General features: G+C 38.8%; 1 protein-coding gene across 2 annotated transcripts in view; it reads left to right on the forward strand.

Moving 5' to 3' along the window:
- The window catches only part of SUGCT (succinyl-CoA:glutarate-CoA transferase), a 661,401-nt gene that overhangs the window by 114,146 nt on the left and 525,016 nt on the right, over positions 1-22,239 (forward strand). For both annotated transcript variants that reach the window (XM_081244435.1, XM_081244436.1), the window contains exon 9: positions 9,488-9,583. In XM_081244435.1, coding sequence (XP_081100561.1) covers positions 9,488-9,583 — 96 coding nt within the window. The remainder of the gene's footprint in view (positions 1-9,487; positions 9,584-22,239) is intronic.

Consider the following 22,239-nt stretch of genomic DNA (forward strand, 5'->3'; position numbering starts at 1 on the left):
CCTCTGTGTTTATCCATTTGGTGTATGGTAAAAAGATGAATGGACTTGCTCTGTGTGACTCCATTGCACAGAGGCAGGATTTAGAGGAAGAGGCAAATACCAGCCTGTCCTTCTCCTTCTACGAAGATGCCTCCTCCTGTTCTGCTTTTCTGTGGGGATTGCATCCAACTTTCCTCCTTTTCACCTGAAAGATTTCTCCTTCTTCATTAAGATTCTACTCCAAAATTAGAGGAAAACTGTATCATTCCTTCCTTTATTTACCAGTTTAACTAATAATGACTGCATGCCTATAGTATGTCTCAGATTATGTTCCTACTGCTGGGGAGAGAGCATCAAACACATCGGACAAGTTCTTTCCCTCCCGAAGCTTCCATTTTATTAATACTAATGGACAGAGAGAAGAGGAAACGACCCCATCTGAGTGAGTTAGCGAAGACCTCACTGGGAGATGGTATTTTAAACCATAACCCATTCACGTGTATTTTCTTTCTTGTCCTCTTACACCTTGCTTAAGACAACACACTTTCAGTTATTCTTTTTTCTTGCATAATTAAATGAGTTTCAGGGTTTTTCCCCCCCATCTTCAAACATAAAACCTCTGTCTTCCTGCTCACCTGTTTGAGCTACTGTCCAGTCTCTCTCCTTCCCAGACCTTTACACAAGCCTCTAAAATATTCTTTCACCTCCCACATTCTTTTCATTTTCTTAGCCCCCTTGAATCTGGCTTTTGTTTCCACTGCTTTATTGATATTGCATCTTAATGAGCATTTATGATTTCCTGGTCATCAAATATAATGCCTTTTTTCAGTTTTTATTTCCATTCGTTGATTCATTCATGTATTCACTAAAAAAACTCCCAATACTTGTCTATCTCTGCTGTGACATTGCACACGGTATTTCTTTCATACGGAAGGTCCTTTTCCTTGTGTTTGCAAGGCTAAATTCCCTTTATTGAAGGGACTGCTCAAATGTCACTTTTTTTTATCTCTACTTGATTTTTTAAAGAAAAGTCTCTGTGGAACTAAATATTTCTATTTTGAATGATAGATTTTAACCTTACTGAGAGATGAAACTGTTTTATTGATTTGGGGATCTTCCACTGTACCTGACAGAGTGCTTTGTGTGTAATAAGTACTTATTAAATATCTGTTAAATGCCTGAAGGAAACAGTAAATAAAAGTAACTTCATTCTTTGAACTTCTTTTAAAAACTAGTGTTGCAGAACAGTGTATTATTTTATTCTAAAAACAGATATTTAAAGAACCAAGTTATTTAAAATGTGGAATCATATTTGAAGAAGATGTTTGAAACTGAAGACATGCCATCATAGGGATAAATAAGTAAATCATGTCACTAAATGTTACTTTTCTACATTTTCACTTACTCATCACACTTTTTCAGTCAAATGATTGACTGGGTCAGTGGTTCATGGTAAAAAATATGTTTGATGTATTATCCTAAACATGCTTTTGAAATTCTGTCTCTCTTTGCTGTCTGGTCTTACCTTCTGGCATTTGATATCCAGTTTCCTCATATGTCTGATTTTCATTCAGATGGATTGGCAAAATTATTCTGAGTGTAATGCAAATATGTTTTTCTTTTGAGTTCAGTATATAAAGTAAACATCAATATGCTTTGACTATCGTTAGTGATAATTCAGAGGAATGTGAAATGTGTGTGTTTCTTTCATTAAGTTAAAAAATTGCCATGAAGAGAAGGATATGGTAATATGTTTCTTTTTGCTAAGTAAATAAAAGTAGAGATTTAAAATTTACATAACAGCTCTACTGGCTTATTGGTGTTTACAGGTAAAATGTTTGTAGGTTGAAGGTTATTTCTAATTACATTGGAATAGAAGCCAAGGCATAGTTGTAGCAAAGCAGAAAACTTTGAATGAGTACTACTTTAACTGTTCTGTAATAATTAAGATCAAACTTATCTGTAGATGTTTACTTAATTGAAAAGGATGCTTAATCACTTTTTTTTTAAAACCAAGTAAAACCAGTCCTATAAAACTTTTCCAGGATCAGGGCCACTCAGAAATCCTAAGGAGTCTGATTCTGCACGTAATTTAGTATAGAATGCCAGAATCCAGAGTAGCTGAGTTCAGGTCCTGGCTTGTCCATTTACTAGGTCCATAACCTTGGGCAGATTACTAACCTGCTCCATGCCTCAGTTTTCTCATTTGTAAAATGGGTTCATCAGAACATGTCTCTCATATAGTTGCTATGAGGATTAAATGAGATATTTCACATAAAATGCTTAGAACAGTGCACAATAAGTGCTTAGTAAGTATTAGTTTTGATCATTAGTAAGTAAAATGATAAATGTAGTATAAATAGGTAGAACTCTTATTCTCCTTTCAACCTGAGATAGCCAAAATACCTTCTCTACTCCTCAATGTTTTTCCTCATTGGTCCTTAGTGGTTCTGAAGAAATTAGTCTACCTTAAGGTATGAGGGACAAAGCAAAGCAGATTAAATTGCATAGGAAGTTTGACATACAAAGTAATGGAATCAAGATGAAAAAGAGAGATGTCAGGACCTCAAACACTCTGATGAAGGCTCTTTTTGAAGAATTTTCCATCTTGAAAGGTGTATTCTCCGTGAATGCTAGCCTCTTAATTTCCCTTTAAACATATTTCTCCCAGAAAATGTTTTACAGTTAGTAAATGAGTGAGGTTGAGCAGAAGAACGTAAGGAGAATTAATCGATTCAGTGAATGACATGCTTTCTAAGCACATGCAGAGGACAGCTGAGTGACTGTGGAGGGCTTCTAGACTACTCCAGGCATTTGCGGGGCCCAGCAGGGAATATAAAATGTGACGTCAAGAGTATATATAGGACACAGACGTAAAGCTGGGCACTCCTAGGGTGAGAGGGGCTGGGAGCAGAGAGGTTAAATAGACAGGAGGCAGCGGTGTAAGGATGGCTTAGAGGGTAGAGTATCTGAGTGTGAGTCATAGTTTTGCTCTTCACCAACTGTGAGATCTAGACAAGATACTTAATCTCCCTAGGCTTAGTTTTCCCATCTGTCAAATGGAAGTTGTAATACCTACGTCATGTAAGATAATTTGGTTTCATTCATTGCCTCTTTATACTCCATGTAAGAACCAGTTGACCTAATTATATAAATCAATGGCTTCCCATGACACTTAGACTAATATCCCAGGTCCTTGCCAGGCCTGTAAGGACCCATGTGATCCGGCCCTTGCGTACCTCCCCGACCTCACTTTATACTACCGCCTCTTGTACTTACTGTGTTCCAGCTACAGTGAGCTTCCTTCTGTTTCTAAATATGGTAAGCTTTTGACCACAAGGCAGTCTTTTAATTGGTTGATCTTGTTGCCTAGAAAAGTTTTCCCTAGATTTTCACGTGCCTTCTCCAGGTCTCAGATAAGATGTAATATTGTCGAAGAGGCCTTTACTAACCTGCTAGTCTAGAAGAGCCCTCTCTGTGATCATTTCATTTTCTTCACATTAATTATTATTTCCTGATATTTTCTTGTTTATATCTGAATGTATCTTACACTAGAATGTGGGCTTCATGCAAGTGTGACCAATATCTGTCCTGTTCACTGCCGTATCCCTGTGCCTTAGAAGAGTTCCTGGCATGTAGGAGGTGCAATATGAAGATTTTTGAATAACTGAGTGAATGAATGTGGTTCTCGTCTACACTGAAATAAATATTAGTTCCTTTTTTTAACTGCATGGCTCCTCTTCTCTTTATGCTTTCTTGTAAGACTGCAACAGAAAATATAAAGATGAGCCTGGAGCATCTTGTAGTGCCACAATGCAAGGAAGTGCTGAAAACAAAAAAACACATGATGATGGGGTGTATGTCAGAGGGGCACAGGAGCCAACTGAAGAGCTCCCAATGGCCAAAACTGGAATGATTTGAACAATAAAATACAGTAGTATTGTATTATAACCCGAAGTATAAAATGAATATCCCTGAGTCTGTGCTGATATAAATAAATGTGATTGAATGAATAAATAAATAGGAAACGGCTTCCCTGGTGGCGCAGTGGTTGAGAGTCTGCCTGCCGATGCAGGGGACACGGGTTCGTGCCCCAGTCCGGGAAGATCCCACATGCCGCGGAGTGGCTGGGCCCGTGAGCCATGGCCGCTGAGCCTGCGCATCCGGAGCCTGTGCTCCACAACGGGAGAGGCCACAACAGTGAGAGGCCTGCGTACCACAAAAAAAAGGAAAGAAGGGACAAATCTCCTGTGCGGAAGAATTCCAGATGGTTTATGTAGACACTGCCCTCAGGAAGGAGGAGCATAACTCCCCACACCTTAAGTGTAGACTGTGCGTGGTGACTTCCTTCCAAAGAGTACAGTGTGGACAGGGGGAGGAAAAAAGAGTGATTTGACAGTGGAGAAATCTTACTAACATTACCTCGCCAGGTGATCAAGGTCAATACCAACAGTGATAAATCATGTTGATAGTATGTACCTTTGATATGCTGTGTTGAAAATGGCACTTTACTTTTATCGTCTTCCTTCTTGAAATCCATAACCCCAGTCTCATTATTTGAAAAACATAAAAAAAAAATCCCAGTGAGGAATATTCTACAAAATACCTGATCAGTAGTCTTCAAAACTGTCAAGATCATCAAAAACAAGGAATGTATGATAAATTGTTACTGCCGAGAGGAACCTAAGGAGGCATAAACATAATGTGGATGAGGATCTTGGAACAGAAAAAGGACATTAAGTTAAAATGAAAGATATTTGAACATATGCACTTTAATAATAATTCATCAATATTAGTTTTTTAATTGTAAAATATGTATAACATTGATGTAAGATGTTAATGATAGGGAAACTGGGTGTGTTGTATATGGAAACTCTCTGTAGTATCGGTATTTTTTCTATAAATCTAAAACTGTTCTAAAAAAGTTTAAAAAAGTTTGTGAACATTTTCCCACTGTATTCTTCTGTTGCATCATTTTAAGTGGGAAGCCCGATGAGTTTTAAGTAGAAGGATGACATGATATGATTTGTGATTTTAAAATGATCATCCGAAAGATGTGCAAAGAACAATTCTTTACCATGATCTGCAAGGACTGGCATGGTCTGGCCTCTGTAAACCTCTCCAACTTCATTTCCTGTCTCTTTCTTGCCATGCTTCAGTTGCACTGGTCTACTTTCAGTTTTTTTTTTTTTCTTCCTATATGCCAGTCTCTTTCCTGCCTTAGGGCTTTCACACATGTTATTCTCTTTGTTTTTAAAGTTCTCCTCCATCTCCTCTCCCCATGGCAGTTCCTATGACTGTTTGTTTAGTTGTCTTCTCCACTATTCTTAAGTCCAAAGTGGGCAGGACTACCTCTTTTTCATTTACTTATGTATAGCCAGCACCTAGCATAATGCCTCAAGCAAAGCAACATTCAGTATTTGTTGAATAAATAAATAGTAATTACTGTTTTCATTCACTCTTTAGAAAATATTAGTGTGCAAGTTCTATTTTAGCTGCTGAGTACATACAAAGGGTTTATAATACATAATTCTTACCCTGAAATAGTTCCCAATTTAAAAGGAATGATTGAATAATATTGTAGCACGGAGGAAGGCGCTATAGTTGGAGTGAAGTTCTGCCACTAGCCAACAACGTGACATCAGATAAATTGCTTACCTTCTCTGTTCCTTTATTTATCTATCTGTAACGTTAAGGAGTTTGACTGGAGTTTCCTACGGCTTTGGTTCTCAAATCTGTGTACAATTAATGGTACATTGGTTCATTTATTTCTTCCCAGGCTCCAGTCTGAGTCAGTAGGTCTGGATGGGGTCCAGGAATTCCCCAGGTGATTGTGATGTACCACTAGGTTTAGGAACTACTGATTTAGGTCTTTCTAGTTTAGGGGAAAGGCGGGGGCAGGGGAAGGGAAATAATCTTATAATTCTATTGTAGTATGTAGCCGACTGTGAAAGTGCAAAAGTCAGGAGACAGACAAATTAAGGTGTTGTATTTGTTCAGAGGCAGGGAAAATATTTTTTTGCTTGGGTGATGTGGGGACTTAGTGAAACAGCGATGTGGAAATGGACTTTGAAGAGAGGATGCAGATTTAGGCAGGTGCAGAAGCGATCACGATTGGTGTTTAGTCTAGCTTAGTTGGAGGCCAGAATATATGAAAAGAAGCAGGAGGGAAAAAATTACCCATTTTGATGCAACGGACCATACTTCTGATCTTGTTTTCCCCATTTTACCTGTGATACTTGGTTGTCCTTTTGGAGATGAAAGATTATGTTATTGCAGCTTGATCTTCATTAGGTAGAGGTAAAACGAGGTGATGGACACCATGAGGACGCTTTGGGAAACAATTGGGCATATTCTTCCTCAAGCCTTTTAGGGCTGTGCCCTTTGAGATCCACTTTGACAACCCCACTGGTTTCCTGGTTAGACACAAAGAATATCAGGACCCACTATGTTATCTAAAATAATAATTTTGCTGTCAGAATGATTATTATTAAACCAAAGTTGGCTTTTTTATTTAGATGAAACCGTATAAAGGCAACATTCTGAGTAAATTATATGGCATCCACATGATGAAATAATGAGCTTAAGTTTAGGGGATGAAAGTAACGATCTAATGCAATATTTAGAATAGGTATACAGTATGTACTTATTAACCTAAAAGTCACATCCTGCATTCTTTTGATTTGTGGAAAATTGGTCATTAATTGCCAAGAAGCCTCTGATTTTTCATACATAATCATGTCATAGCTGTTGACTTTTTCCCCCTTCTCCTGCCTTAAAAATATGTCTTTGTAAATAGATTACTTTCAGATCTGTAATGCTCCTTTTAAACATTGGGTTGCTAAGTTTGGCCCTGTTGCTCTCTTTTTTAAAAGAGAATTCCCCCCCACCAACTTTGCCTCTGAGTCATCACTGACAAATCACACTTTGTTTTTTCTTGGATGGCAACTGGCGTAAAATCTTATTTAACCTTCCTGCCCAGTGGGAGCCTGCTAGTTCTGAAATGCTTTTTGTTTTCATGAGCTACCATTGTGTGGAGAAAATGGGTATGATCTTCCATTTGGAAACAATCTGTGAGATGAATTCTGACCCTTCATTCAAACTCACTCGAAATGGGGCTGTTTTTATTCAACAGTTGTCAAAGACAGCTTTTCAAGGCAGGGTCAGAAACACCAAAGTCAAAATTGAGAAGAAAGAATGAAGTAGTGGGCAAGAAATGAGGCAGCTAGGCTGACCTTTAGCCTAGCATCCGGCCCATTCCCACCCCTGGAAACCATTTCAGATCAATCTAGGAGCTACACGTTAACCTGTAACCATCCAGTCAGCCCACTACTTCCTGCAGTCCTTGCTGTTTTTGGCCTGTTGACTATCACTTGACTTTGAAATTAGAAAAGTGGAAATACCAAGCCCCTTGTGACTTTTTGCTTGCAAAGAATTACCTTTATTAATGTGAATTATTGGCCTCCAGTAGCACCAGAGCTCCTTAGAGAGTGACTTTCACTAGGCTTTTTGAAAGGGACAATTCCCCCCTTGCCAACATGGCTAGATCAAAGAAACACCTTTCTTACAGTAAAACCTCAGACTTGAGAAAATTTCCCCAGTTTCAGGAAGAGCCTTCATGGGAAGATAACTACTGTTGCATCCCTGGTAGCTTTTTATCTGCTATATTGTTAAGAAGAAGAACAGAGTCAGAAGTATAGACCTTGGAAGCAAATTTAAGACCATTTACTAATCTGCAAATTGTGTTCTGTGTTCACATTTCCTAGGGTGGCATTGTAGGCTTGCCTCTACTTCAGCCAGACCATGTGGGGTATTATCTTCTTATGTATTGTCTGTGCATTATTTGGTTTGATACAGGAGTTATGCTTTTTTTAAAAAAAAGTCTGAAAACAATTGGTTTAGGTCAAATGCCCAAGATTTTATAGAGAAAGTGTCTGAAGGTCAATGTGGTTAAGTTAAATACCTACAGTTGTACAACTAGAGGTTGACAGAAATTAGGAACCATGAATCTGGACTTCCCATCCAGTACATTTTTACTACAAAATGTTGATTTGATTTTCCATTTTGAAAGACACAGAAGTGATCTGTGAAATGATGATTAGCACCAGGCAGCCCCAGGCAGCCCTGGAATGCTCCATGGTTCAAATGCCCAAGACCAGATGGAGGTCCAGAAGTGGATGACTCAGAGTTTATTAGTTTTGCCACCTGGGCAGTATAGCCAAACCAGCTGCCATAAGGCAGTTCCAATTTCAACAAAGCAGTAAATGAACATAAAAGTGAGTGTAAATCCCAAGGAAAAAGTAAAGGAGAATGGCTGCTGCTGCAAGGAGATTCATCCAGGCTGAGCCCCATTGACGGCCCTTGTAGGAGGCACATCTGCCATGCTAGGTAGAGGGCAAGGACAGGTTGCAGCACCAAGCCCTGAAAAGTCACCCTTTGAGCCGCTCCAGGAGCCAGTCTCCATTTGGGATGTTTGACTTGCTGGCTTGGTAGATTCCTAATCGCATCTGATGATAATAGAATGAGAAAAGCCAACGCCTGTTAGATCATGATGATGCTGTGAGGCCAGAAGCTTTTTTCTGGAAACTATGGAAAGTTGTTATTTGGTCACCTCCTTTCTATAGTTCTGGGCCCTTGGAGGCATGGATAGTCATTGGAACATAAGCCCTTTGTGGCAGACGACCAGGAATCAAGTCGTTATCCTCATATGGAATTGAATTATTGTAGGTTTTTAAGACCTATATATGAAATACTGCAAGAGTCAGAGGTTGACCCTACAGTTTTAGATGACCCCTTTAATAGATCTGTAGTTCTTGAAACCTGAAGCAAGTATAATAATGAGGATATGATCCTAGGACCAAGTTGAAAGAGGTACAGTAATTTTTGTTTAAATGAGACTGATTCACTAATGAATTAAAAAAAGTTAAGTAATCTTGATCCTCTGTGCCAGTAAGAATGCTTTGGGCAACAAGGAACAGAAAACTTGATTAAACTGACTTAAACAAAATAGAGGTTTATTATTATTATTTTTTCGTGTTATGAGAAGTTTAGAGGAATGTGGCTCCTGACTAGTTCACCTGCTCAGTGATGATGCAGGCTCTTTTTGTGTCATCTTGATGGAAAGTAAAAGGGGAAGGGAATGTACTAGTTGCTGATGTATTTTGCAATGGCTTCGATGCTAAAGGCTGGACCAGGGTCCCATCCGTTGGGTTAACCTCTGCCTTCAGGTGATCTTTTCAGGAGCTGAGTGTTTCCGTGTTTTTATTTCTCAATTGACCGTTCGTTACTCAGTACTTAGTCTCACGCAATAATGTAATACTGCTCTTCTTTTCTTTGTATGATGAAAGTGTGGTTTCCTGCATATTTTCTAACCAAGCAAGACAATTTTTTCTCTCTCCTTTTTCCTTCACAATGACATGAAGTGAAATCAAACGAGAATATTCCTATTGTAACCTTCTGTTTATGAGTATAGATAAAGTAGCTTTTTTTTTTCTTCTTCTTCTCGTAGGTGGCATGTTTGACTCACGTCGCTGCGAATTATCTTATTGGCCAAGAGGAAGCGCGGCGCTGGGGCACAGCTCACGGAAGTATTGTTCCTTACCAGGTAAGAATACAGCAATATAGGATCAGTCTATTAGAATCTGCAGTTCTGTATGATCTGAGTTTGAGAGATGATTCCTTTTTAAAAAAAGACTTACAGGGTTTTCTGTCATATATCTTTGTTTGACTATAACAAGGTTCTGTTATTCACTTCAAATTCTGTGTTTTGCACATTTCTTCCTCAGAAGATTAGTAACAGGACACTTGAATGGATCAAAAGAACTTGCTGAAAGTGAGTGACTTTTAGACTCAGATGATGGTTTGCTTTTATTTTTTTCACCCAAAAGACGCACTGATTGTACCCATTTTATAAAGCCTGGTTTGTTCGCCATGTCAATTAAAAACCAAATGTTACCTACCCCAGCTGACAATAATATTCTCACAGGGTTGGAGGAAAATGAAAATTTGCGTGTGACAGATCTTCAGTTCTTGAGCAAAGCAGATGGTTCAGGAACTGCTGTTCTTTATTAAGTGTCTAAACTTGTCCTCAGAAATTCTTGACTTTGGCTAGTGTGGATGAATATGTGAAGAAACTATGACTTTTCAAAAATAAAAACAAAAACTCCTCTTCAACCTTTTCAACAGAGGACAATGTTGGAAACCATGGGAATTCATCTCAAATGTTGGAAGTTCAGGCTTCAGTTTTTGATGAGTATGGAGAAAGTATCTGTGAGTCAGAAGGCTTTACAGTAAAGTTCCAAATCATGTCACATAGGGAGGTATTCAGTATGTTCAAGTATAACGTTTATAGTCTATTTTTTGCTTATTTTAAAAAACAGAATGTCTTTAAAAAATGTTTTGTGTAGACCTCAGTATCCCTCCTGGGTGTTTATACCGAGAGCTCTGGCATCTTGGGTGTGCTCTCAATTATTTCACTGTGAGGTCAAAAGAAATTTAGAGTCATTGGCTATTTTTATTATAGGTAAAAGATATGGGAGACTCTGTGTATATGTGTGTATGTGTGTGTGTGTTTCTTTTCATTGAAGACAGAAATGTGCTTTTCCTTCTTGAATTGCCCCAGTTATGTAAAATGGACACTGTGCTTGTTTGATCTAGTTGATTGCAGCTTTATAATCTGTAAGAAATAAAAGAAGATCTACTAGGGTCTTTCCTCAAAAGCCCAGAATTAATTTGTTTCCTCTTGATGGAGAACGGGTTCAGCACTGTGATTAAGGAACAAATGCACATTTAGCTTGAATGAAGCTAGTGTACCAAGATGGAGCCTAGATATGTTTGTAGACCCCGGTCTGTTTTCAATTTTTTAAATAGATTTGGGAAATATATTTATGGGTGAATTACAGGGCAGTTATAATTCAGTTTTCTACAATAATTAAAGCTTTGCATCTCATTTGAGTTGTCTGAGTTTTGGGCTGAAAGCCTATAATGGAAGACTCTGATGGTCTCAGGAATTAGTTACAGTGGCCACCTCACTCTCTTCAATTTTTATATTTTAATTGAAGTAGAGTTGATTTACAATGTTGTGCCAGTCTCTGCTGTACAGCAAAGTGACTCAGTTTTACACATATAGACATTCTTCTTCATATTCTTTTCCATTATGGTTTATCCCAGGAGGTTGGATATAGTTCCCTATGCTATACAGTAGGACCTTGTTTATCCATTCTAAATGAAAATAGTTTGCATCTACGAACCACAAATTCCCAGTCCATCCCTCTCCCTTCTCAATTTTATTGAACTCTGAAGGATTCTGGGGACCAAGGACCTCACATGCATGAAATGAAAATTTTTGAAAAGTAGTGCTCCTTGATTTGTGTGTTATTTTGTATACATGCATTTTTTTTTTTTTTCTTTTTTGGCCGCTCTGTACAGCATGTGGGATCTTAGTTCCCCAACCGGGATCGAACCTGTGCCCCCTGCAGTGGAAGCACGGAGTCTTAACCACTGGACCGCCAGGGAAGTCCCTGTATACATGCAGTTCTTAACTTCTCGGGTTGATTATCCACTTGCGCTCTTTCCTCCCTGCTCTTTGGCTGCCACCTTTTTGAAAATGAGTAAATTAAACAAAGTATACAGAATTGAGATAAGCATTTTGCTGCTTGAACATCTTAGTAGAGGCTCTTCTGAGAATTCAGATTTTTAAAAGGAATTTTTGATTCCAGTGCTCCTTTTGTTCCCATTATCAGTGGGTTTTGCCCCTGAGAAGTGCCTAGCCCAAGGGATTGATCACTACATAATGCTCATGTTAATATTTTTAATGCATTCATATTAGTTCAATGTTTCTCAACCCTTCAAACAATTATATTTGTAAAGACAGGAGTGTTTTAGGGACTGGAGAGGAGAGTGCAGAGAAAGCAGCTGGTCTTCAAAAAGAATATATTTTGTTTATTACGTATATGTGCAGTTATCAGTGTGGCCACCCCTCTTTAGATATATGACTAACATGATACACATCGAGGACCAAAGCAACAGCCTGGCTGCTCATAGCCTCCTATCGCTCTTCATGATCTTTTCCTATTTCAGTTGTCTTCCCCACACTTATTTCTCTTAAACATGCACATGAATCATTTGGAAACCCCGTTAAGATGCCGATTCTGATTCCAGGTGATGTTGATGCTGCCCATGACAACGATAAGATTGTAGACCTAGACTTTCTTATTATTGATGACTGCACCATCTCATTTATATTTCACTGGCAAATCCCAGTGCTGTTTGGATTTAATAGTCCATCTATTCCGTGCCTGACTGAAGCAGTGAATATGACTGGGGGAAAAACATAACCACCATGTTATGTTCATGGCTGTCTCTCCCCAGCCTTACTCAGCAATCTTGCCACATTTATCTACATATTTATCTTCTCTCTCTGATATGATTATTTCACATCTTCTCTCTCTTCAAGTCTTCCTCCTCTCTCCTCATCCTTAGGCAAAGACTTTGTCTCATATGACACTAAAAATTGATGCAACCAGAAGAGAACTGCTGCATTTTTTTTTCTACCATAACTCTCAAACTTCACTTCCTCCTACCACAGTGAATGAACTGTCCCTTTCCACACTTTGCCGATTTAAAGGCGTTGCTCCTGCACTCGATCTCTTCCATCACCTGTATTATCTGTCAGTGGTTAAATATATGATCACGTCCTTCACTTTAAAAAAAAACAGCCTTGGACATCGCCCCCCCATACCCTAACCCCCCAACTCTGGGGCATGTCTTATTCCATTTACCATCCCATTTCTTCGTGCTCTTATTTATAGGACAAAACTCTTCGAAAGTTTTGGGTGGTGTCTGCTGGAAGGAAACACTGCAACCTCTATTCTGCAGTGCCATTTGTACCTCACAGGTAAAGAGACTTTACAGCACTCTGAAGCCTCAGGAGTTTGAGTGCAGCGGACTAGCAGGGGACGCTGACTTTCTGGGCAGTTCATTAATAAGAATACTCTTCTTAAGCTTTCTCTTGAGCCTTTCAAATGTAGGGCCTTCAAAGAGAATTGTTCCTTTAAATGGCCTGATAATTCACATGGTGATTTCTTTCAAACTTTCCCCTCCCCCACCGAGAGCTTCCGATTCAAGAGAGTGAAGAAAATAATTATTCAGATGATTAAATAAAACCATGTCTCCCTTTCTTCAGTTTGGGCTCATTCAGCCAAGGAATAGAGCAGGAAACTGTGCTATGTTATTTCTGGTAGGGACCTTATACTGTGTATTTAATTTGGCATAAGCAGAGACTGAGACAGGCAGTAAATTCCAAGTTTGAAGAGATACAGCACTTTGCTATCATTCCTTAGAAAAACATCAAAATGCTGTTAAATCATAGCAGATTAGGTAACCTTGGGAATCTTTTTCTTTTAACCCATGTTAAGGATGTTTTAAAAAGCCAAAATGTGAATGATATACATCTGTTTCTTGTGTGACTTTTTCTTTGTACCATAGTAGCAGTAAAGCATTCATTTGCTGAAGTTTGCAAGTACAGTTTAAACAAGCATATGATTACATTGCACATCTTATTTAATTGATGCATTGATAATAAGAGTAATAATAAACATGCTGGCTTCCATTGAACACATATCATGTAACTGGAATATATATCTACATATATGTATATTTTTCTTTCTCATTTTATATGGATGAAAGGGACATTAAGAGAGGTGAACCAACTCTCCTATGGCTATAGCTAGAAAATCAAAGGGCCCGGATTGGAACCATGGTTTTAAGTTTTCAAAACTTGTTTCCTTTCTCACTATATCAGAACTAGTGGTTCTTTTGGTGCTTGACACATTGTAGCTACCTGTCTTTTAGTTTCTTTGGCAGATAGAATTCTTCTGATCTGTTTCCATCATCTCTGACAAATGACCTATTTATTATGATTTTAGAGGGTCCCAAACCTAGTAAGTGACCTGGCTATGGAACTATATTTGCATTCTGAGCTATGCGGCAACTGTAGGTTTCCCTCTACCCTGTTTTCATTCATGCTTTCAAATGACTCCTGATAAATAAGCAACAGTTCTTGAGCCCCCTATGGAGTAGGCACTGTTTTAGTTCCGGAAGGCTTCCAAATGAGGAAAAACTAGGCCCTTGATTTCAATGAACTCAGAGGCGATATAGCAAGCACAGCTGAGAGGCTTTGAGCTTTGGTGTCAGACAGGCCTGAGGGCTCATAACTTGGCTTTGCCACTTCATGGCTGCGAAATCTTGGACAAGTCTTTTAATATCCCTAGTGTTAGCTGCTTCCTATGCAAAAAGGTGATGATGATAGTTGTTTCCATGTTCATTGATGGAGTTAAATGAGATAGTGTGTGCTAAGTGTTTTGTGTAGTACCTGACTCTAGTAAACATGTGGTGGAAGGTGGCTCCTGTTATTATTTCTGTAGTTGAAGTAATAATTATAACTTTGTGAAATAGTTTCTAGGAAACTATGAAATAGTCCCTATAAAAACTATCCATGGCAGCTTAGGGGCAGAATAAATAAAGAGACATAGCTGATTTTCTTTCTTAATGGAATTTCCACTTTAATTTCTTTCTTTAAAAAACAAAAAACGAAAAGGAGGGCAATGTACTGTGCTACTTTTCTATTAAAAAAAAAAACTGTTCTCAGATATTTTTTAGAAATTGTAGTATTGAGCCATTGCTCAAATGTAGCATTATTGAAAGAAATACAGTTTGAGGAGAATCATATATAACACCACCACTCAGTTGTCAAAGGGAATAGGGCTTCTAGTTTACTGATGTGTTTATTAGTAAATCGAGATTTAGCATAATTTCATACTTAACTAAATGAAACATGGTAAAAATGATTTTCAGAAGTATTCTCTGAGGAGTCCACAAGATGGGAACCTGTTTCTGTAAAAGATACATACCTACCCTTTTGAGAGCCAAAAATTGTGGAGATTTCTCTTTCAGTTTTTAAAAGTGAGAGAACTACAGAATATTCTGAACATCTGTTCTTATAACCTTAAGATTGCAATGAACTTTGATAATCTCTAACCAGTAAAAAAAATACCTGAAGATTTTTTATTGGGAACAAAAGTGCAGGTGACAGCAAATACATTAGATTCTGTCTCAGAGGTTTCTGCAAACTTTTGGATTACTTAGCACTGACTGACAAGTTAGAATATTCAGTTTTTTTTTTTTTTTTAATTTAAGGCATGAATTGTCTGAATTTTCCCTGCCCCTTTTGTTCTAAAGGTTTTGTCCAAGTAGCTTTTGATTATTTGCTTTAGAGCTTATATTTGTCTTAATCCTTATGAATTTAGAATTCTTGTTAAAACAAAACAAAATCATTTACTTGAAGATCCTGGTTACTTTGAAACCAGTTGGCTAGGATTTTGTCTCAGTCCTAAGAATATAGGTAATGGGGCAGTCCAACAGGCAGATAAAATTAGAGCAGACATGCTAGCTACTGGCATGATAGCTGCCACCCTCTCTGCTTCTCCCTAGAAAACCTTCAGCTTTCTTTGATTTCAAATAAAATCCCTAAATTTAAAATAAATTAGGCAACATTATGTTTAAGGAGAGCATATTACACAAAGAATAAACATATGTATGACTGCAAAAACCATTGTGATTTTTAGAAAATCAGTATTGCCTTCAGTTGACAAATATGGTCTTTTTAATGCATTTCACTAAGAGGTAAAATAGAAAGAGGCACAAGGAAAGACAATGTATCTCAAGGAATAAATCTGAAATTCCTTTAGGATCTTATCAGCTTCTCTGGGATTCTCAATATTCTTCTTGTTATATATGGATAATTGATAGGATTGTATGTTGTTTATGCCTATCAAGTTTGGCTAAAATTACCCCAAAGAATAAAATGCCATTTTGAATATTCAGTGAAGTAAGAATATTAATATTATTGATTTAATAACATTGTATTAATAATAACCATTATAATCACAGCGATAACATTTATTGAATGATTGCTATGTGTCAGTTATTAAGTACTTTATATATATTAATTCCATCCTCACAGCAACCCTGTGAAATAGGCAAAGCTATTATCCTCACTTTCAGATGAGGCACAGAGAGGTTAAATAACTTGCCCAAGGTCACATATAAGTGTGTAGCTGGGATTCTAACCCAGGCAGGGGAACTATACTATAATAGGCAGATGATGTGATGCTACTTACTTAAACTGACTTGTTTAGTTTCGTTTTTTATCTTCATCCCACTTGTGAGGAAGAATTATGTGACCTTTTCCTCTACATAATTTCCCCTTTAGGACTGCCAAGAGCAATTGAAGAGGTATAAACAATTCTGTTGTTTACTCATTACTGAGATCCTTAATTATGACTTAATTTCATTCAGGAAATCAGGTTGCACATCTTCTGAAGAAATCCTTTGATTGCCTATGCTAAAATTGTATTAGAATCATAATTAAGTCAACTCATAGTGAAACAGCTATCTCTCGCTCCATCTGTGTAATGAATGAGAGCAGTACCTTCTTGGAGCAGGCTGGGAGCTCGGGACGGCCTTAGCTCTTGTGAGACTCCTAGTTTCTGGTTTTCAAATGGTATCTCTGTGAGTCTGGAGGTCCAGGTGGCAAGAAGTGGACATTCAGGGGTATGGGGTGGGGGGAGAGGCCACATAGGCAGATCTCCAGTGTTCCAACCTCATTTCAACCAGAACAGCTCCACTTTTTGTTTGTTTGAAATACGGGGTCCACTGGTTAAAAATGATTATTTGTCCTAGGTCAACGGACTTGTACTGAAGGATTCTACAGGACTAGACAGTAGGTTTTGTACATGTTTGTGGTGTGTTTGGGAAAAGAGAGACTCGTTTTCCTTGATGTTGGTGGTTCCTAGAACTGTGACCTAGAACCTTTATTAAAGGGTCTAATCCAGCTGAGCTGGAGGCCTTGGCAGGAGTTGGTGTGATGCCTGGCAGAGGTCCTCTGTGGGGGAGCACACACATTACCTCCCAGCTGAGAGTCTGGCCTGGTGACTCTGCGTGGAGGTCAAGGCTCTTTGGCTCAAGTAAATCACGGACTGGATTCTGGAAACAGTTGTACTTGGATGTAGTTATACATCCTGTTCCGTTCTTAGGCGTGTCCAGGGCAAGTGTTGTTGAAATTCTGAGGAGGAGTGCTGAGCGCTGATACAATACCCTGATGCCTCCCTGTTCAGGTGCAGGCTACCTGGGGGAAAAAGAACTGAGTTCTGATATGGTATAAATTACTGTTATAATATAATTCAATATTGGGCAAATAAAATCATACAGTGGAAGAAAAACTATACGATGTTAAGTTTTGAAGTGAACCTGTGTTGGAGACTTGAGCACATCATGTCCACATATATAAATATGGCTGTGAAGTATGCTCTTTTCCATCCTAGTTTTGTTTCTGGCATTTAGGGAAAGGGGTACTGGTGCAAGGACTCTGCTTAGACAGGAGATGCTAAGTGTGTATACTGAGTGGGGCTAGTGAAATAGGAACTTTTTTTTTTTTTTGAAAAATCATGTTAATAATTCATTTGACCTTATTTTAACCTGGAAATGATTCTCAAGTGTCCCTTTCCTCTCTTCTTTCCTGAGGGTAAAAGCTGGTGTGAAATGCTCTAGGTCTTTGCCGCGCCATGGAGCAGTGGCATAGGCATTACCTGGAAGCTTGCTGGAAATGAGAGTCTCGTTTATTCTACTGAACCAGAATCTGCTTTTTAACAAGATCCCCAAGTGATGTGTTTTCACATTAGATTTTGAGAAGCCCTGCTCTCAAGTATGCCTGTGAAATCCCTTTGGTCATTGCATTATGGGTCCACTAGATGTCACTCTTGTAACCTGGTAATGGAAAGTCTTTTTTTTTCTTCTTCTTCTTTTTTTTTTTTCAGTGAGGACTTAGAAGAATCTGTGAATATGAACACGTTATTAGGTGATTTCCTCCCCATCCTTAGAGCTACTGATATACACGTTGATTATTTAAGGTGAAACTACCCTTTCTGGTTCACAGTCCTGGAGAGAGATGCCTGGGAATGATTTTCATTTTGTGGAATTAGCACTCCTTCAAGCCTCCTGTTGCTTGGGTTAGTTCTGTCATTATATAACCTTAGCACAGACTATGCTGCAGTCGCTCTGACTGACTGACTCACCGAGAGAACAGCATCCTGGCCTGCTCAGCACGGTGACGCAGAATAAACGTACAGGTTTGATCTCTGTAGAAATGGCTGAGAGCAGAAAGGAAGCAAGGCTGTATCCTGAAATTAGCATCAACCTCTGTGTGATTGTTGGAGGAAGGGCATCCCTTTCTGAATTCTTGGGGTGTCTCAGGGGCGGTTTTACAAAAAAGGCCACTTCTGCTTAGAAAGAAATGTCCCAAGTGTAACCTTGAAGGGCGTTGGCTTCAGCCATGAAGATGGATATAAGGGACATTTACAGATAAAGTAAGGTCCAGAGGGAGATGATGGACTTTCAGAGATATATGAGACCCCTAGGACAAGTCCTGTTAACCACTGGTTAGGTCTGAATATTAGGAATGAGAGGTGAAAAGGTTAAGGACTATGCTTTAGACTACCCAATTTTTTGCCGGATGCCCAGCTTGAGAAAAGTTAGTTCTTGAAATAAATCAATCTCTTGCAAAATTCTCCTCCCTCTGAGTCTGATGTGGTTTTTCATCTGTTTCAGTTAACAAGGGTAGCAAACAAGTAGTAAAGTGGCAGGTTGTGTGTGTGTGTGTGTGTGTGTGCACTTAGGTGTGTTTTGTGACTGTTTTTTGTGTGTATTTCCTCTTCTTGGTGTGTGGCAGGGGCATTTATAATTTATAATATCACTAAATGAGTAAAAAATGTTTAATTTGATTTCAGTCTAGTAAATATTCTTATTGATGTGAAAACACGGTTTTAGCTTAAATATAACTTTCCTTTGTTCCAAATAATTAAGGTGGCCATAGTATTTACCCTGACTCTTTAGAATCCTTTTTTGCAACATCGTTTATTATGAGGTGATTTCTAATGACCAGGAGCAGAATTAATTTTCAAGCATTTTACGGAGAATCAATTTCATTTTTTAAAGTAGTATCTAAATTATGGAAAACAAGCCTGAAATGCTCATTTCCCATTCCTAGCCACGGTCTAAATTTCTACTTCTGCAAGTTGATAGGATTTTACCCCACCATCCCCATCACTGTTGGGTTTCCTTTTCAACTGATGCTGCTAAGACCGCAGATGCTACCAGATCTAGCAGCGTACTTTAGATGTATTGTTTAAAAGCATGGGCTTTGGAGTCAGACAGACCTTGGGCGAATTGCTTCATTTCACCGAGCCTCAGTGTCTTCATTTGTAAAATAGGGATGATCCTACCTGCCTCATGGGCAGTGGTGATGATTTAGTGAGACAGTGCATATAAAGTACGTGGCCTAGAGTCAGACACGTGGTGTATGTTCAGCAGATGGTAGCTGTTATCCCCATATTGTACCCATCCCACAGACCCCAATCCTATAGTTCTTGTCTCCATCTCTCGGTTGTTAAAACGCAGTCCACCAACTGTGGCAGGAGCCCTTGTTCCTACACTTTTTCTCCAGCAGAGGACAGATCCAAGTCAAGGAGCTGTCCTTTCCCTCTGCCTGGCAAATACTTGTGTGTGTGTGTGTGTGTGTGTGTGTGTGTGTGTGAGAGAGACGAGTGGATGGGGAGCAGATCAGTACCATGCAGAGTGGTAGGGGGGACGTTGATCCCAGCACTGCAACAAGGAGAGAACCCACCCTAGGATCTTTACAACCCACCCTGGAATCCTCAATGAAGATTCCCCTCAGTGTCATAAAGTGGTGGTCAAGTTCACCAGAACTGAGCACAGTTAGCACTGTTAGTATTGTCAGTACAGCCATATCACAGGCTGAACCATGGTCCTATTCACCAATTTAACCATTATTTCTCAAGAGAAACAAACTGGAAGCCACACACTGAAATCTCAATTGGATTTTTGCCGTGCAAATTCCGGATTGCCTGCTCTTCATTACCTTTACTGCTTTGGAATGACCTTTCTGGTTCAGAGAGGACCTCTAGACTTCAAATAGCTGTAACTCATATCTTGGGGGGTCACTGGAACATTACCTGGTTTAGCAACAGCGTCAGAAAGCTACTGTGAGACGGTCCGAGGAGATCTTTCATCCTGAAAACACCCTTGTAGGAGTTTTTGCAGTTCCAGCATAAGCTGCCCTGTGGTTTGATTTGATAGTGTTCTGTTGATGGAGAACAATGGAGATTTCAATGTAACCGCAATAGTGTTAATGTGCTACCTCAAACAGAGGAGGATAGAAAATATTACAGAATTAGGAGCACTCTGTATCTTAAAAATAGACTCTTATTCTTCTTGCTAGACTTTTGGAGTCTGCATTAGTTTTTTTTGTTTGTTTGTTTTAACAAAGTTAACTTTAATATATATTTTTGATAATTGTTCAAAATACTTTCTCAAAAAAAACCTTAAAAGGGGTATGGATTATTCTTTTCTTCCTACCATATCATTCTTGTTTCCATTGCAAGGAGTCAAATCAGTAAGGTCAGTCCCAGTTCGAAGAAGCTGGGGGGTAGGGAACAAAACTTATAATGGTGTTACTGTGTAGATTGCAAAAGAATCTGAGGTTTGTTCAGCAAATATAATGGTGCATTGAGGTGTTGTGTTAATATGGGGGGCCAGAAAATGGGCTCTGTGTATAGTGAATCTGTTAAGTGGCAGTTTACAGTTTAACCTAAAAATTGGGAGAAAGTTGATAAATGCAGAGGAAGCATGAGACCCCATCTGACAGAGACTCGCTAGGGTGGTGGTGGTGGTGGTGGTGGCTGGAAGAAGGAGGGAGAGGAGAAGGGGGTTCTGTGGTGTACTGGGTGAAGGTGGGGATGGCGACACTCTCCATCCATGTAAACAGGAAGTTGACAGTTTTGTAGAAAAGCAAAGCCCCAAGTGTTTAAATGCATGTAAACTCTAGTATAAAACAGAGTGGATAGAATGATTGGTGGTAGGTAAGGATCACAGTTCCATTTGGTTTTCACAGGCTTGATAGAAGGAGAAAATGTAGAAACTAGTGAGAACTGGTACTGCAGAGTTAGGAAATCTATAGGACTCTTAGGGATGGATGAGCTGATGGGATTATGACATTTTATATATAGAAATGATGAAAACAGAATAAGTATAATAAAAGCAGTAAATGAAAATTACAAAATAATGCTGGACAAAGAAATTCACTGAGGATGAGAAATTCATGCTCACTAATAAGAATATATTTAGAGATATTAAGGACCAGTGGCTTTGAAACATTTTTTCTTTCTTTCCTTTTGCTCAGAGTTACTTTGAGAAGCTGATGGGAACTATGGAATCCTTGCTCAGAAAAGTACACATACCCATATACATGCATGATTCATACAATCATACATGCATGATTTTGCACATGATTTCAGGAGCTTCTCAGACCTCTTGGGACCCATCCCTGGATTCCTGCCAAAGACCAACTGAATTAGGGTCAGGATATCGAAATTCTATTGATAACACCAGAAAATTAGACCAAATAGTAATTACGAGGGAAATCGTACCCTGAGACTGAAAGATCTCACACAGATGTCTGCTTCGTAGGGGAAGAAGTTTTAGAATTAAGGAGGGAAAGGAATTATACTGGACTTGGGCCTAAGATTAGACAGGGATTGGTGTAAGAAATTATCTGTGACTATTGTAATAATGCTCACAACTCAATTACATTCAACCTTCTGAAGGGGAGTGAAAGAAAAAAAATTCCGTTACCTTATTACTTGGTTTTAGAAAATGGAACTGTGGTCAAATCAATGTGTGCTTTAAGTTAAAATTGAAAGTAATATTTTAAGAAGTCTGTAACTTGTAGGAAACCTGGAAATGCTTTAAACACATTAGCGGTAGGGCAGGAAAATATGTCACATACCAAAGATTAGGAGCTCCTATAAAAACTTTTGCATCCATCTCATAAAGTAAAAGAAGCAAATACAAGGGGAAAAAGTAGGCAAAAGATTATTCAAGTGAGAACAGGGAATGCCTCAAAGTGTGACAGGTCAGGTGTAAATAAGAAGCCAGTCAGACTGTAAAGGAATTCAAGAAACAGCACAGAAAAGACTGCAATCCAGAAATAAAAGCTTTTTTATACATGAAAGGCAGAAGGTCACTTGGAAACTCTATGGGACTGCTTGATGATCAGGGTGCAAAAGACGTGCTCATGGGGAAGAAAGGAGATCTAGGGGCTCAATGAACTCTTTGCTTTGGTCTTTG

This window comes from Mesoplodon bidens (assembly GCF_964165515.1).
Source record: "Mesoplodon bidens genome assembly, chromosome: 9".
NCBI classification, from domain to species: domain Eukaryota; kingdom Metazoa; phylum Chordata; class Mammalia; order Artiodactyla; family Ziphiidae; genus Mesoplodon; species Mesoplodon bidens.